This window comes from Theropithecus gelada, chromosome 14 (genome assembly GCF_003255815.1).
Source record: "Theropithecus gelada isolate Dixy chromosome 14, Tgel_1.0, whole genome shotgun sequence".
NCBI lineage: Eukaryota > Metazoa > Chordata > Mammalia > Primates > Cercopithecidae > Theropithecus > Theropithecus gelada.
Genome location: NC_037682.1, coordinates 43,826,779 through 43,844,554, shown reverse-complemented (window position 1 = coordinate 43,844,554; position 17,776 = coordinate 43,826,779). Strand labels below are relative to the sequence as shown.

The 17,776-nt window shown below is 36.2% G+C and overlaps 1 protein-coding gene across 4 annotated transcripts in view; it reads left to right on the top strand.

Moving 5' to 3' along the window:
* NELL1 (neural EGFL like 1) overlaps positions 1–12,574 on the top strand; it is a 934,168-nt gene extending 921,594 nt beyond the window's left edge. For all 4 annotated transcript variants that reach the window (XM_025356163.1, XM_025356162.1, XM_025356161.1 and 1 more), the window contains 3 exons: positions 7,837–8,013; positions 10,261–10,485; positions 12,073–12,574. In XM_025356163.1, coding sequence (XP_025211948.1) covers positions 7,837–8,013; positions 10,261–10,485; positions 12,073–12,123 — 453 coding nt within the window. In that variant the 3' untranslated portion in view covers positions 12,124–12,574. The remainder of the gene's footprint in view (positions 1–7,836; positions 8,014–10,260; positions 10,486–12,072) is intronic.
* The last annotated feature ends 5,202 nt before the right edge of the window (positions 12,575–17,776 follow it).

Genomic DNA, 17,776 nt, shown 5'->3' with positions numbered 1-17,776 from the left:
TCTTTTAAAAGGCTACTTTCCCTTTTGAGAGTCAGCACACCAGGTTAGCTACTAGTGTTTCATGGTAATTGAAAAAAAGGCCTTGAAACATGTCCACAGATGAATAGAGTTCAATGATGAAGCTAGGCTGGCATAAATGGATTTGGGCTTTTGTTTAGATGCTATGCACTTCCTTGGCAGTGACAATGTTTTTGTGCATCTTTAGACCACCTAGTTAATTAGGTACAGAAAGGTTGCTGCACAGCTTAAAACTTATGTCCCTCCAGCATTATTTAAACCACAGAAACCCAGAAGAAAAACGGTTGTCTTTCTCGGATTGATCCCTAAATCTTGGTTACAGGCCAGCTTCTTTTCATAGATACCCATCTGTGGCTCTTCCATTCATAAATTTGTCCAGGACTTTAGGAAGACATCTTTAGTTTCTGCCTGTGCTACATGGGAAAGTAGTGACATCCCCAGCTTATTCGTTTCCATGAAATGTAGTATTTTAGTATGAGTAGTTGTGTTTATGTTGCAGATCGTGGAGATGAAGATGGAAATGGATACACAAACAACCACTTGTCATATATGGTAGAGCTATGAAAAATTTGCTGTGGTAACGCAGAAAGGGGAAGCATAGTTGGTTTTACATTCTTGGATTCAACCAACCTCAGATCAAAAGTATTTAAAAAACAAAGATAATGCAAATTGAAAATAATGAAATATTTCATTAACATCCTATTAGGTATGATTAGTAATCTAGAGATGATTTAAAGCATATGGAAGGATATGCATAGGTGGTTTGCAATACTATGCAGTTATATGCAATTATATGCAAACACTATGCCATTTTATTTAAGGGACTCGAGCATCTGCAGATTCTAGTATCTGTGCAGAGGTCCTCGAACCAATCCCCCAGAGATACTGAGGGACGACTGAATGCTCTACTCTGGGAAGATGCAGAAGTGAACAGGGAAAGCCTTTCACAGAGGATGTGATCTTTGAAGGGGACCTTAAAGGATGAGGAATTTAATCAAGTAGAGATGTAGGAGAAGGTGAATCCCAAACAAAAGGGAACTGTAAGAGCAAAGGTGCAGAAGTGTAAGAACGTATGTTGTGTTAGAAATATGAAGTGAATGATGAGCTTAAAATATCAAGAGCAAAAAGAGTACAAGAAGGGTATAGTCACTGATGAGCTGGGAGATTAAGGCTGAAGACAGAGCCAGGCCATGGAATTTAGACTTCATCCTGTGGGCAGCAAATGATCATAAGAGATTTTACATTTGGAATGGGCAGGGCCCAATCAAGGTCTGATTGACAGCATGATGGATGACCTGAGCAGATAAACGCTAACTAGAAAGAAATCACTTAGGCTGAGGTAAAGGTTCAGAGGAGTAAAGATGAAAACCTGAAAGAGGGATAGAGAAGTAACATCTAATGGGAGAAAATGCAGAAGTGAAAAATGGGTCCTGATGACTGATGTTGCTAGAGACTTAGTGTCTGTGGTAATGTCTTCCCTATTCTCTGGGCAAAAAAGAAGCTCCTGACTAACAAGTTTGAGACATAGCTGCCCATTTTCTCAGGTGAATAGGATTCAGGTGCCATTGATAAGTGTAAGAACCAGGGTCTGCAAGTTGGGCTTGTGTGCTACTACATCTATACCTACATGTACACTTATACCTATACCTATCCTATTATGAGTAGTAACTGGATAATCTAGTGGGAAGAAGACAGCAAATTATGACAGCCAGATAGTGTTTCTATGATTTCATACAGTTAAAAAATGTGAGTAGCATTCATCTTGAAAACAATAATACTATAAGACTTGAGCAGCATTAGTTCTTGAATTTTTCTGGGGGTTAGAGAGGAGTAGGGAAAGGGATACCATAAATAGCCAGTAAACTTCCATGTTATAATAAAGTCAGGGACGAATTACTGTGGAAAGGGAAGGTAAAGTGGAGAAGACCTTTTCCATGCGATTGCCTGGAATCATGGCCATTTGACCTGGTTTATATAAACCTATTTCCAGGAACTGAAGATGGTCATGCCAGGGACACTCTCAAAAGCACTCATGTATCCCTTTCTGGCAAGGAGGAAAGCATCTGATCTACAAGGAGCGGTCAGCACACTGGTCCTGCCTTCCTAAGAATCGCACTTACTCACAGGAAGCAACCAGGGAAGAGTCTGGCCTGTGCCTGGGGCCAGAATAGAAGTAACCTCTCTGAATTCCAGAAAACTGCTCATAAAAATGCTTTACCTTGCTCTTTGAACCCAATAGCAGCATTATAAATATTTTCTTATCTATGGTGGTTTTGATGGTTGGAGTTAGCTGTGCACGCTGCAAGATTGTGTTTCTTTTCCTTGGAAAGAGGAACTTATTTGGTAGGTTTCATTTGGCACTCAAAACTCTAGGGGTCCTGTAAAGGAACAGGGTGTCTCTTTCTGTTTCCCCAATTCTTTCAGTTCAAAACCCTGCTTTGTCTTTGCAGGAGCTTGAATGTTACGCCGTGCTACCTCCCCATCTGACTGGGCGATGTTGTTTCTCCATCAATGATTTTGAAGCTTTGCACCAGAATCACCTGCAGAGCTTGTGAAACTTTGATCACTGGCTCTACCCTCAGTATTTTCTGGTTCAGTAGATCTGGGGAGTGGTGGGGGTGCAAGAATTTGCATTTTTCAGTAGTACCCAGGAGATAGTAATGCTGCTGGTTTGAGGGCTGCCACTCTGAAAACCTTTGCCCCAAGAATCCTTCTGATATCACTTTATCTAAGATTAGTTTTTTCTAGCCCCTAGCCTCCTCATGATGCAAAGATGCATCATAGTGAAAAATCATTGTTATGAAAGTTCAGGTTAGGGATAAGTTTCTGTTTTGTTATTAGTTTTCTACACGGAAAAGGCATTTCCCTCTCTGGGCTTAGTTTCCTCTTCATTAAAATGAGATAACTGGATAAAATGACTGCTAAATGTCTTTCTACCCCAGGTGTTAGGACTAAGGGACTAGTTTGTGGGCTGTGACCTGAAAGCAAAATTAATACTTTGTAAAAAGATTGGAAATCACAGCTCAATTTGTATGTGAGAAAGTAGAATAGGTGCGTCTAGATTACCAGCCCTAATTTCATAGTCTATATCAGGCATCAGCAAGGTTTTTTCTTTAAAGGGTCATGTTGTAAATATTTCATGTTTTGTAGACCATAAAGCTTCTGTCCCAAATACTCAATTCTGCCATTGCAGTGTGAAAAAGACCCACAGGCAAAATGTAAATGGACAAGGGAACTTGTGTTCCAATAACACTTCATTTACAAAAACAGGCATCAGGTTGAATTTGGACCGTGGGCATCAGTTTTCAACCCAAAGTTTATATTACTGTTTTACAGAAATAATCTGACCTATGTCTACCTTCTTGATTTAAAAGTTTCAAAACTCTATGGCAGAAAAAAACATGAGTGATATTATGTAATCTGGAGCAAATCTATTAGTGTGTTGACTATTCAGTATTAAAATTTATAATTAATAGCAAAAAACCTATAATTTTTCCATGGCATAAGAAAAAAATATATTTTTTATTTGATAGGAAAGTTTATTTCCCTGCTTTTTAAAATTCAGAAGCATTTTAACTATTACAATAGTAATTAATTGCTTATCGTTGAACTTGTAGTATAGAATTCCATCAAAACAGTTTCTGTGGCAGAAGATTGCGAAAATACATCTTTGGCATGTAAGTCGGGATTGTTCAAACCACCCATGGGATGGAGATCAAGCTCTAGAAAGAGCCTCAAAGATCTCTGACAAAAGGATTACTTATCATCAGTGGGATCCATACTCTCCCCAAATTTAGTTTCTAGTGCGATTGTGCTCTGTGAGCTGATGCTTTGTAATGGCATTCTCATTGTATTAATGGAGCCACCTGTGACATTTTCATTATTAAAAATGATTTTCTTGACAGTTACCCTGTAATTCAAAGGGAAAGTGAACATTGCCATTGTTCTGCAACATGTTAGAAGCTAAGAAGTTCCTATTTGGCATTTTCACATAATTGATGAGATGTGAAATTGCTTTATTTTGTACTAACCCTGGAGGCTATCCATTTGTTCTTATTCATTCTTTTAATCAGCACGCGAGAAGAAAACTGACATTCTTATCGAGTCTCATAGACTGTTGTACAGTAACCTCTTCTGAAAGAATTTATCCCTTTGTTTGATGCCGGCTGCAGACACAGCCACGCTGGTTCCCGAGGCATGATCCTTCTACACTTGGGAAGAGTGATAGTGTGCCATTGGAAGCTGAGCTGATCAAATGGTTTTATGTTGTAGCTATCATTACTTTGCTTAGTTTTTGTTGGTTAAAGTAAGTCTTCAGGGAGTTATTTGGGGCCATGGTGACACAAGCAAAATATATTAGTGAGTTAAAATAATATGAGCTGTATGAGTTAAAAATATGAGCTAAAAATATATGAGCTGTAAACCAAAGACCTATTGTTGGAAAATTCCTAGGATCAGGACACTTCCTTGTCCTCACTAGCTGGATTCTCTGATTCAATTCACTTGCTAAAATATAGACTCTCTTGCTTTCTCTCTATGTACCCGTTTGCATATGCATGCAAATGTATATATGTGTGTATAATCTTTCATCTCTTGATATTTTTGGAACACCACGATTTCTTGTTATTTGTACAGTAAAAGATCCAATGCACACAATGTATTTTTCAACCTGTTGTTACATATGTAGCTGGCATGTCTCCTTTCAATTCTCCTTAAAGAATATAAAGCTTTTAAGGTTTCCACTTTAGCTGACACTAAATATCTCAGCAAGCTCTGTCTGATTATTCAGCGTTGTTATGGATAAAGTAGATAAAGACCCTGAGGGCAAGTCCATCAAGTTTTCAGATGTCACTAAGCTGTGAAGGAGGGTGAGCTATAGTAGATGACAGAAATAGCATTTGCAAAACATTATGACAGGAAGGAGAGATGAAATGGATCTAACAATATGAAATGCAACAGAGATAAACATCAAGTTGTATAGTTGCTGCCCCTAAACAGCCAACTGCAGAAGATGAGATAGGGCTTAATGAGGTTTTAGTCTTCATTAAGCTCAATATTGGCCAACATTATGGTTCATTCAAAGAAAGTAAATACAGTCATGCATCACTTAATGACAGGGATACATTCTAAGAAACGAGTCATTAGGCTTTTTCCTCACTGTGTCAACATCATAGAGTATATTTAAACAAACCTAGATGGAATAGCTTACTACACACCTAGGCTATTTGGTATAGTCTATTGCTTCTAGGCTATAAACCTAGACAGCATGATACTATACTTAATATTGTAGGCAACTGTAACACTGTGGTAATTTGTATGTCTAAACATAGAAAAGGTACAGTAAAAATACATATAAAAGACGAAAAATGGTATACCTGTATGGAACATGTACCATGATTGGAGTTTATGGGACTAGAAGTTGCAGTAGGTGAGTCAGTGAGTGAATGTTGGGTGCATGTGAAGGCCTAGGATATTACTGTGCACTTCTGTAGACTTTATGAACCTTGTATACTTAGGCTACACCAAATTTTTTTCTTCAATAAATTAACCTTAGCTTATTGTAACTTTTTTATTTTATAAACTTTTTGTAACTTTTGACACTTGTCTAATAACACTTAGTTTAAAACACAAACACATTGTACAGCTGTACAAAATATTTTCTTTATATTATTCCATAATCTTTTTCTATTTTTAATTTTTTAAAACGTATTAAACATTTTTTTCAAACTAGGACACAAAAACACATCTTAACCTAGGTCTCCACAGGGTCAGGATTATCAATATCACTGTCTTTCACCTCCATATTTTCCTCCATGTGTTGTCCCACTGGAAGGTCTCCAGGGACAGTAATACCCACAGAGCTGTCATCTCTTATGATAACAATGCCTTCTTCTGGAATACCTCCTGAGGACTTGCCTGAGGCTGTTTTAGTTATCTCTTTTTTTGTAAGTAGAAAGAATACATTCTAAAATAATGATTGAAAAAGATGGTATACTAAATACATAAACCAGTAACCTAGCCATTTATCATTATCAAGCAGTATGTACTGTAAATGACTGTAGGTGATACATTTTTATACAACTGGCAGCTCAGTAGGCTTGTTTACAAAGGCATCATTACAAACACGTGCGTGAGTAATGCTCTGCATTATACAATGGCTGCGACGTCACTAGGTGACAGGAATTTTTCAGCTTCATTAAAATTCTATAGAATCACCTTTGTATGTGTAGTATGTCAGCGACCAAAATTTCATTGTGTAGCACATGACTTTATTGAAAAAAGCCTGCATTAAAGAAAGTACAACGCTTAAAAAAAGGTGAGCACGAAACTCAATTCACTCTTTCTTCAAAGACCGTTACTGAATAATTCTATTTAGTTGTCTCTCAGCTACCTCATTTGAGAAATAGAGATATACATTCATATTCCACAAAATATCAGGATTAAATGTGATCATGCATGTAAATGCCTCTGCACAATATATAACACAAGATAAGTATTAAGTGTATGGTAGAATATGATGATGATGATGATGATGATATATACTTAAAACTGTTGAAAGAGAAGGCAACTATGACAGTGAAAGGATTATAAATGATGGGGACTGGTCAAGAAATTAGAGGGGTTTACCCAGAAGTGAAATATCTCAGTGAATACATAAGAGCTGTCTTCTAAAAACTGAAGAATTGAAATATGACAAAGTGTTTGGAGTTCTATTATTACCGAAAGTATGGATTCAGATCAATGGATAGAAGTAATGAAAAGTCTGATTTTTTACATTATAACATGTACAGAGATGCACACCAAAGTCTCTCCATAGTGGTGAATTCAAGACTGGAGAGCCTCAAGCACAGACTTGAACACTTTTGAATATGGCTGCTGTAAAGAGGATTCAGCTGTAGGTCAGGAGGCTTAGTTATATGTTCTTTAAGGTACCTTCCAGCCCTGAGACTCTTTGATTTTTTAAAATACTCAACAAATTTGTTTTAACCATGAATGGTGATGACAGGTCTTACCTTAAATTTTCAGCAATGAAGAACATTAAGAAATTACTGTAAGCAACAGATGTATAAAAAAAGACACATTGCAAAATGTTTAATCTTACTGCTGAAGTGCTGCTGACTTTCAATTTTTTATAACTATGAGTCCTCAGAGCCAATACTTCAAAAATTGTACTGTGCTTACAATATGGAGAACTGCCATAAGGTGGAAAGAGGCACCTGATTATACCCCCCTGTAGTACACAACTTTAAGGCGGTCTTGCCGAAGAAGATTTTGAGACCATAACAGTTGGTGGTGCTGCTTGGAGAATCACTACCTACCTATGCCGTCTTGGATAACTGGTTTAGCCTCTCTGGGTTTAAGTTAATTCTTCTGTATAAAGGGCATAATTAGACTTCCTTTCACAGTTGGGACAGGGATATAGTTAGATGAATGTATTTGAACATGTTAAGTGGTATCATGGAAATATAGGAGCATGATTTTCCACTCAAATGACTTATTGATCATATATACATTTTTAGCTGATTATATTTCTTACTTAGAAATATGATTTTTAAGAACCCTTTTGAAAAATATTTTCAAAAAACATGTTGACTTTTTGTTAAACTTAGAAATGTTCCTATTTTTACTTTTTCTGCTCTGCAAGCAAAATCAGGGAAAGAAAGGGTGTGTTTGTGTGAACACACATGCGTGCTTCAGTTTTGAACAGAATGAGAGGTGGCCAGGGGATGACTAAGAATCCAAGAAGTTCAGTTCTCATAGTGTAGCTGCCCATCATGTCCTAAATGATGAAATCTCCTTAACTTCATTTCTAAACAGGATGGCAAGATATTCTGCCGACGGACGGCCTGTGATTGCCAGAATCCAAGTGCTGACCTTTTCTGTTGCCCAGAATGTGACACCAGGGTCACAAGTCAATGTTTAGACCAAAATGGTCACAAGCTGTATCGAAGTGGAGACAATTGGACCCATAGCTGTCAGCAATGTCGGTGTCTGGTATGTTGGCTTCCTACAGGGCGTTGAGCGTTTACGCTGAAAGAGGTTACAAATTCAGTTGTCTGTGGGACCTAGTTCCCCTTTTTTCATAATACTATACAGGGAGCTCTGGGGGGCCAGTGGCTAAGGGTCATGTTCTCTGACTAAAGATATTCAGGTTGTATTTGAAACACTGTACAAAGTAAAAAGCACATATTTATGGGACAGATTTGACCCAAACAATGACAGTTTACAGCTATTACTAATAAGAAATCAAGAACAAGAAAAATCTCTGCAAGAAAGGAAGCTTTCAAAACCTTGACTAGTTACTTGTAGTCCTGACAGAGCTAAATCTTTCATTTCTGTGCCATAACCCTTAAAGATTTCAATATAAGAGGTAACAAAATATAGTAGATATATCGGAGATTTAATCATAGAGACCTAGAATCTAAACCTGGTCCTCCCACATGCTAGCTTAACATGATTACCTTGAGTAAGTCCTAGCATTTTACTATTCTTTCCTCAAGTGGATACAGGTGTGTGAGTACATCTGCGGGAAAGAATGAGCTGTTATGAAGATTCCAAGATATGTAAGAAGGACAAATACAGAACTTGGCTCAGAGAAGGTACTTAGTGTATGGTAGTGACTATTGTTAATACTTCCTACCTTGAAAAATCTTTTCAGATACTACATGTTTAAAAAGAAAAAAATGAAGGTTGTTATAAATATTAATATAGGGCTACTAATGGAATAATTAGATTTGAGAAAGTCCACAGAAAAGGCTTAATTTCTTGACCTGGTTCTTTCAGTTTCAAATTATATCACAACGATTTCTAGCAATGGGAAGACTTTTAGGACACATTGGCATGGAATGTGATGTCCCATATGTGAAGTCACAACTATGGAACGTTCTGAGTTGATTCATAATGGATATTATTAGCTGGGTGTCCACAGTTTAACATTTGCTGACATGAATGATTCTCATTTTGTGGGTACTATATGAAAACAAGCATTCAGATAAATTATGCTTTACATTTCCATCAGATTTTTAAAAATCTTCAGGTGAATGTGCAGATAATCTTAACAGAATATGTCTTTCTTAATCACTCCTACAACTGAGAAGTAAGACACAGATAAATAAAAATTGTAGTCATTTTTTAAAACTCCCACCAAAGGACAAGCAAATCAATACAACTGTAGAATTAGTTTCCCTATGAGACTAGCGAGTTGTATTTCTTTTCCAAGAAGCTAATCATCAGGCATCCAGAAGAATTGGTATTAATTTTATGCATGAAATTTTCATAGATAGAATTTCAGAAGTATATCCTCTTCCATCCCAGCCTCTAAGATGAATATTTCTCAGGAAAACTGAAGCTGTTAAACACATAACTTATGAATTACTTGCGAATAATGTGGGTCATGCTTAATAAATATTTGTCAAGACTTTTCATATGCCAGACTTTGTATGATGTAACAGTGAGCAAGATACACATGGTCTATACCTACACAAAGCCCATAGTCTTATGGAGATGACTGAACAATTAAACAAGTTACCATACATTATGAGGTATTATGCCGTAGATTATAATTCATGATAGCAGAGGAAGATGATGCATAGTGAAATAGTTTTATTGTGGACAGCTAGCTCAATGAAGCCACAGATGCCAGATGCTGAGACACACAGAGGCTCCATTTGAACTGCAATCTGGAAAGTTCAGTGGACACATGTTATATTCAAAACCATTCTGAAATGGTTCTCTTGACATTACCCAATCTTAACTTTAAATCTCATTGAAATATTATAGTGCTTCAGGTTCTGCTTTTGACCTTAAGAGAAACTCATTGCTCTTTATATACTAGACAGTATCTTATAATTTATTTATTAGCCTTTAATGACCAAAACTGTGCTAAACATGATAGCAAGTAAAAAGCCCAAAGCCTGAAAGCTCAAAACTTAATGTGGAATTTTACTGATTATGATATGATTATAAGTATCATGTTAAAATAATTATAGGCTGTGCTTGGCGCACCCAAAGAAGCTCACCTAGATCTTTCTGTGTACTGCAGTATAGATGGTCGGCAAAAGCATTCTGAAAGAAGTGAGACCTGTAGTAGGTCTTCAAGGAGGAAGTGTATTATATCCTCAATGGTGTCAACTAGAAACATTCAGTGATGAGAATTACTGTGCTCTCATTCCCCTTATATGACTTGGGAATAAAATTATGCATAGGAACAATAATGAGACATTTTTTGCTTTTCCTCTACAGGAAGGAGAGGTAGATTGCTGGCCACTCACTTGCCCCAACTTGAGCTGTGAGTACACAGCTATCTTAGAAGGGGAGTGTTGTCCCCGCTGTGTCAGTGACCCCTGCCTAGCTGATAACATCGCCTATGACATCAGAAAAACTTGCCTGGACAGCTATGGTGTTTCAAGGCTTAGTGGCTCAGTGTGGACGATGGCTGGATCTCCCTGCACAACCTGTAAATGCAAGGTAATGGGATGTTCTGCAGATATTGAAGCCTTGAACGATTGCCAGAAAACACTTGCAGGAGGTCCACTCCTGATGTTTCTGAATGCACAGGTTCACTGGACATGGTGGAAACTCTGGCATAAATTTACCTCTGATAGGAATTTAATGTGTGTGAATATGTCATAGCTGCACCTGTAAAAAGGCAAATTCCAAATGGGCATGAAATATAAGAATTGCTCCTGCCTTTGAACTACAGAATTTTGACAATTGATTCTAGGCTGAATTATGGCCGATTTAGGCTCTTTTGACCTGCATAATTAAATAAAAAGGGAAAAAAGAAGAAGGAAGGGAAGAAGAAAGAAGGGAGGGAGGGAGGGAAAGAGGGAAGGAGGGAGGGAAAGAGGGAGGAAGGAAGGAAACCAGTCAACTTCCTTTCATCCTGGAAAAGTTTCTAAGTTCTTTTATTAAACCGTCAGTGTTAGGGGAAAAAAGTCCTCTCAAGTTGTTTTGTTTTGTTTAATTATCAGAGTGCCTAAGGTGGGGACCTGCAACTCTTGCTACAGCATTTCATTAACAGTGATTATTTCCCTGTCTTTTTGGAGGAGTTTTCATGGACATTCTCATGTGTCATTAAGATTAAAAAACTGACCATTCTCTCCCTTCAAAGCTCACGAAGAGCTGGAGTGGTAGCTAATTTGAAACAATCATTAGTTAGTGTCAAATCTCTGCCAAAACATCTGTTTAAGATTCCCATGATCAAACATGTTAAAGCTAGGAGTCTACTTGGTCCCATCAAACCTTGGCTCAGCTTCAGGCATCAGTGGAAGCTTCCCAACTTGCCTCTTTATGCTGTTATAAATGTAGATTTTTTTTTTTTTTTCTGGGAAAGTATCATCTTAAGATGTAGCCCCAACAGAAAAAGGATACTATCAAACCTCATATAGAAAACGATCCATGGTCCCATTTGTACCTTCAGCTCCAGAGAACTAAATGACCAGGATACATGGAGACCTCTGTTACTTATTTGATAATTATATGGAATTATAAAGGTATATTTATATTAGTACATACAATTAATTTTTAATGAATTTAAAAATATTTGTATACCCAAATATGCACTATCCCCTTCATAGTAACCATGAGAGATTTTATGCAAACCTTACTGGACCCCATCTTGGACTTGTCTGCAGATTGTTAGGGGTACTTTCAAATAGCTTCTTAAAGGACAAATTGCTATCTTTTAGGATTTATGGGAAGAATCTCACTTGGAATAAGTACAGCAAACAGATCGTGTGAAAAGTTGGAAATCCCAGGGAGGTCTCCTAAGCAGGGATTGAGTGCAGGTGGTGTGTGAAATTGCACTGCTAGCAGAATCCCAGTGAGCAGTACCCTGGAGGGTCTGTCAGTCCTTCCTTCCTTTCTACTCTGTCTCTAGTTTTTTTCCTAGCAGTTTTTCTAGTCATTTTTATACAACTTCTTGAAGTTTTATAAACTTCTTGAAGTTTGTCTCAAAATGCAGAAGCTTGTTTTGAGTATAAAAATTGCAGACTGCTAATGAATTTATAGTCTGTGTCTCAACTGGCTAACGCATGTTTCTTTGATGTACAGAATGGAAGAGTCTGTTGTTCTGTGGATTTGGAGTGTCTTCAAAATAATTGAAGTATTTAAAATGGACTCATCGCAGAAGAATGGACAAAATGACCATCCAACGTGATTAAGAATAGGAATTGGTGGTTTGGGTTTTTTGTTTGTTTTGTTTTTTTTTTAAACCACAGACAATTGCCAAAGTTTCCATCTGAGGAAGGTGTTTGGAGGTTGCCTTTTGGACCTACCACTTTGCTCATTCTTGCTAACCTAGTCTAGGTGACCTACAGTGCAGTCCATTTAAGTCGATGGTTGTTAAAAGAAGTTTCCCGTGTTGTAAATCATGTTTCCCTTATCAGATCATTTGCAAACACATTTAAATGATCTCATGGTAAATGTTGATGTATTTTTTGGCTTATTTTGTGTACGAACATAATAGAGACTCAGCTCCTTTTATTTATTTTGTTGATTTATGGATCAAATTCTAAAATAAAGTTGCCTGTTGTGATTTTTGTCCCATCTACTGTATACTTAGTGCTGAGATCCTTGTAAAATGTTTTGATGAAAATATATATGTAGGGTCCAATTGCATTACACATACATTTCAAAGTGTTGAACCTTCTTAAATGCCTACTCATTCAGCTTACACAGGCTGAAGCCAAGTATGACAAAGAAGGGAAGGACCAAAAACAAAGAATTATTTTAAAGAGAACTCTTGTCTCTTTTGAAAAAAAAAAAAATTAACTCACAATTTAGAAGCAGCAATGCTTAAAGCCTTTCCTGGCTTTGAAAGCAAAATTACCTTTGTGTCAGATTTATGTAGTACTTGATCATTTATAAAGCATCACAGTTAGTTATTAATAAAGTTATAATCATAGTACATGTCAGAAGTATTGTCCCTATATTACAGAAGTGTGAATTAAGGAGTTCCAGTCAACTAATTTGTTTAGAACTAGTTGATTTACAGTGTGTTGGGATTGGTAATCAAGTCTCCTAATTCCTGTTCAGTGTTTTTTTCTACTAAACTACGTTGCCTCTCATATACATGAGGGAGACACCTTTAAGAAAATCTATTTGTATACTCAGAAGTTATTTTAGAACAGTGAATGTTTCCACTTGAGCCAATGCCGTAGTTTTAAGAATTTTCAGTTATTAAGTTTTACAAAATGAATAAAATGCGCAAATGACATTTTATCTGAGCTGAGAATTCAAGCTTGGGTTGTAGTTTCAGGGAAATCACATCTCAGTGGTTTGTGATACCTACAGCTCTTGAATTCATCATTACTCTGAATTAAGTTGGTTTGTGGATTCCCATTCACTTATCAACTTAAAAAAAGACCTAACTTGTTAAGTCAGTCATGCTAAAAAAATTTAAATATCAAATATTAGCCAAATTATTAATTTAAAATTACACACTTAGACAACTATTATTCATTGGTATTTGTCCAGTGGAAATGATACCCAATATTTTTTGTGAAGATGAAGTTCACTACATAAAATCAATTTTATGTATTGAATTATGATAACAGCAATTTAAATACTACATTTGACAAAGACTGATATAATATGGTAAATTAGAACACATCTATTTTATTTTAATTCCCTAAATGAAACCTTGAAGAGAATTTTAATATCACTTTTTGAAAATATTTAGAACAATTTAAAAAATCCTTTCAATTTTTGCTGAAAAAAACAAAGACATTTACAATAATTATTTATAACTGAATATGTCAGGGATTGGAGAACTATGATCTCATGTTAAATCTTATTATTAATAGCATAAAAGCATTGTGATTCAGTGGAATATGAGGAAAGATGAAAGTTCCACACATTAACTAGATGCATCTAATGAACACAATTTTGCCTCATTTGTTACATCCAGGTCGCATACGAATATATATGTGTGTATATATGTTACATATAATATTGTATATTTGTTATATATGCTACATATGAATGTATATTCGTGTGTCCTACATTTATATTTAAATCTACTCATATGTAACTATATATATAAAAATACACACACATAAACACACATATATGTATGCACATTCCCAGAACTTCCCCTACTCTGAACTTTATAGATCTGTGCTTACATACTGGTATGAACTTTCAGAATACATTTTCTTTGAATTATGGTTACAAACATATGGCTACAGGCTATAGGTTAGATTATATACTAATTGGGTACAGTCTTCATCTATCAGTATTTAGCATAGTGCCTTCCATACAGTGGGTTTTCAATTAAGTCTTTCAAATATTGAATTCATAATTTTTCATAGTATCAAAAAAGCTATCAGGAGATATTGGAAACCCACTCTAGTGGTTTTCAAATATTCTTAAGCATGAGACTCATTTTAAAAATCAAAATGTATTCAGTCCTTCAATGTGGAAATTGACTAAAAGCAGAGTTTTTCTGATTGGTGTGGGTGTTGGAACTGGAACACCTTCACATACTCCACCACAGCTCACAACTTTCAACAGCGCACAGCTAGAAAGCTATTGACCTAATTCTTCACCTTCACTCCTACAAAAAAGGAAACTAGCACTCCAAGTGGTTAAGTGACTTGTGCAGAGTTAACAACTAATTAGTCATAGACCTGTAACTACCACCCAACCCACACCTTTTTTCCCTGTGCCATTCTGCTAAGGATTCCAAATGTGTTTCCACATTTCAATTCCAAGTGAGCTTTCTAAAATCCTTTTTAATGGATGACATTAAAAGACAATCGTGGATGAGGTGTAGTATTTGTTATTGTCTTTTTTCTATGTCCCTTCTGATTGTGACTTTGCTTTGTTAAAATTCTGGTAATGGGTTATGTGAAGCATGTGTATTTAAAAGACCGTATAGCATATCTAAACGCATAATAGCAATGAGCCATTTACCAAATCACCCAACCTTATGCTTTATAGGAAAACAACTGAGGGAAAATAAAAACATTTTCCAAAAGCAACTACTTCTTTTCTTAGAACACACACACACACACACTCCTCAGAATACAATAAAATCTGGCATTAAGAGGCAATATGTATTGCCTGTTTTATGATTTTATTATTCATTCACCCTTTACTATTTTATTAATTCAGTGGTAGTGTGGTAGGCTCTGCAAATTCAGAGATGAATAAGACAAAATTACTCTTTATGGCTTTTGCAGCCTCATATGTAAAAGACTGACAATAAGCTAGAAAATAATCAAGTGAGAAACACAACTACTGGCTATATTAATACTAGGAAAAAATTGTGAAGTGATAAATTGGGGAACTGGATAATCTCACTATATATAGGGTGAAGTGATGAAGGAAAAGCTCTCTAAGGGGGTAATAGGCAAGCTGAGACCTGGAGAATGAGAAAGAGCCACACGTGCAAAGTGCTGTGGAAATACTTTTCCAGACAAAAGAAATAAGTGCAAAGGACTGCAAGGTGGAAAGTAGTGCGGTGTGTTAAAGGTCATGAGTGGATCCAGAAGCCAGTAAGTGAAGGGACAGATGATACGAGGCTGAAGAGGAAGGCTGGAGTAGATGTTGCAGCCCACAGTCCTGAGATGGCCAGTCCCATGTTCATTCTGAGATCAGTGGGAACCTATTAAACAATTACACATTTATTTACCCACCTTTCAGGGACTTACATGTCTATACAATCTATTTTTTAGCTTTGAATCAATTCATATTTAATTACTATTCAGTAAACATTACGGAATTCCTATTACGTACCTAGGAAGAATATAAGAATAAAAACATATCATCTTTTCCTTTAGAAATTTAACATGTAGATTGAGTTATCATAAAGCAATAAAAATTGACATAACATGCCCATAAATAAATTCGAAAAATGCCTACCAAAAAGAGAGCCTTTACACTTATTTGCTGCCTCTTCAGTACCCTCATTTGATTTCTTAGTTCTTGCCCTTTGTGATCATAATCAGTTGTCTAGTTCAATACTGTGATGTCATTTTATACTATAGTTTCAAACTGGGATAATGAAACAGAGAGGAAGAAGAGAATGTTTGATTGATCTAGAAACAGTAACAACTACCCCCACTACTACAACAGCACTAGAATATAGTAGTCAACTCTCCAAGTTGGGGTCCACCATATAATGCAAAGCTTTTGGGTAGAAATGATCTAGGTTACCAGAAAAAGAAAAGATATTGATATAATTTCCAGCAACTTTTCAACACATGGAGTTATTAAATTTTTTAAAAATAAAAGGTTTATTTTTTGAGGCAGCAAATCAATATTTTAGGAACTGAGAAGCCAAATATCAGAAACATTTCAACACATGGAAATGAACATTTATCTAGATTAAATGGCAGTTGATATGCCAATCTCATATGATAAAAAATGTACAACGTTAAGAGGGACATTTATGTACTTTTATACTATTTTAGCACTGTTGTTTTAATAATGTAATGAGCAAAATGAATTAAAGTGTAGGAAATGGTAATGTTTCTTTTAAATGCAAAATCAAATCACCTTCAATAATATTGGAAACAGAGCTGATTCCTTGTGAACAAGGCATTCCTAGGGAATTTTTTTAACCTAATTTCATATATAACATTTGAAAATGACTTATTTAATAAATAGGCAACTAAGCTAGAAATCAGAGTTACAGAGGCTTTGAACAGATTTTAACATACCAAATTATAAGGGACAATGCGATTTAAAGAAGTCCCTAATGGAGGGAGTGATGAAAACTGCAACATCAATAAGAGTGCATACCTCAAAGGTCTCCATTGATTGATTGTTAGCTGATTATTGCCAGTTGAGAATGTAGGCTCAGTCTTTCCAATTTTTCAAAAAAAGCCATAAATTTGAATTTTAATGTGTGATATGAGTTTTACATTTTTCATCCAGGTTTGAAAGAGTAAATTCATACCATACAAAACACATCTATGGACTCATATGACCCATGGGATCAATTTGTCACAGACCTGGTTTCGAGCCACTGGAAAGTCTAGAAGATAGGTAATACTCCAAATGTTATAGGGCAATAAATCAATTGCTCTGCTCCTTATCCTAACTGCACTCTTCCCCCATTTTTCATTCACTGTAATTACATGGCACTTATTGGTACCTAACCCCAGAATTTATTTAGTGTTTTGTGTTTTCAGCAAAGTATGAATGTGGGTATTTCTAGTAATTAGTTCATTTCTACCAGAAGGAGAACACTTGCTTCTTAAGTGAGTGGAACATCAGTGTCCTACCTTACTGTTAGAAGGCATCATCAGCCACCATAAATATTTCCATTTCTGAAACAAATGATGTGTTTGTAGTATGTGCTCATTCAAAAGGTTTAAGATTGAAATGTCTTATTTATCAGAACTGTGCATTGTCCAGACAACAACTATGGATTAATTCTCATAGGTGTACTGATAATGATTAAATTGTATGGCAGTTTGTTGAAAGAGCAAGACAGACAGACCCAAGATCTTCCCTGTTCCAGCCTCACTCTGATTCACAACCAGACAAGCAAAGCAGACCAGGGAAGTCCAGGTAGACAAAGTCAATGGAAAGCGTAGGAGCTGCTGGCAGGCTCTTGGGACATCACCTGGAGAGGTAAAGAAAGGAAAGCCCAGAATAGCCTCTCCATAACAATGACAGAGCATCTTGGTAGCTGCAGTCCGAGAAAGGAGTGCTCATCATTCATTTTTGTTATTCAGCATATAAGAAAAAATGCAGAGGATACAGGTACAGCAGACCTAAAAATAAGTGTAATTAAAGAGAG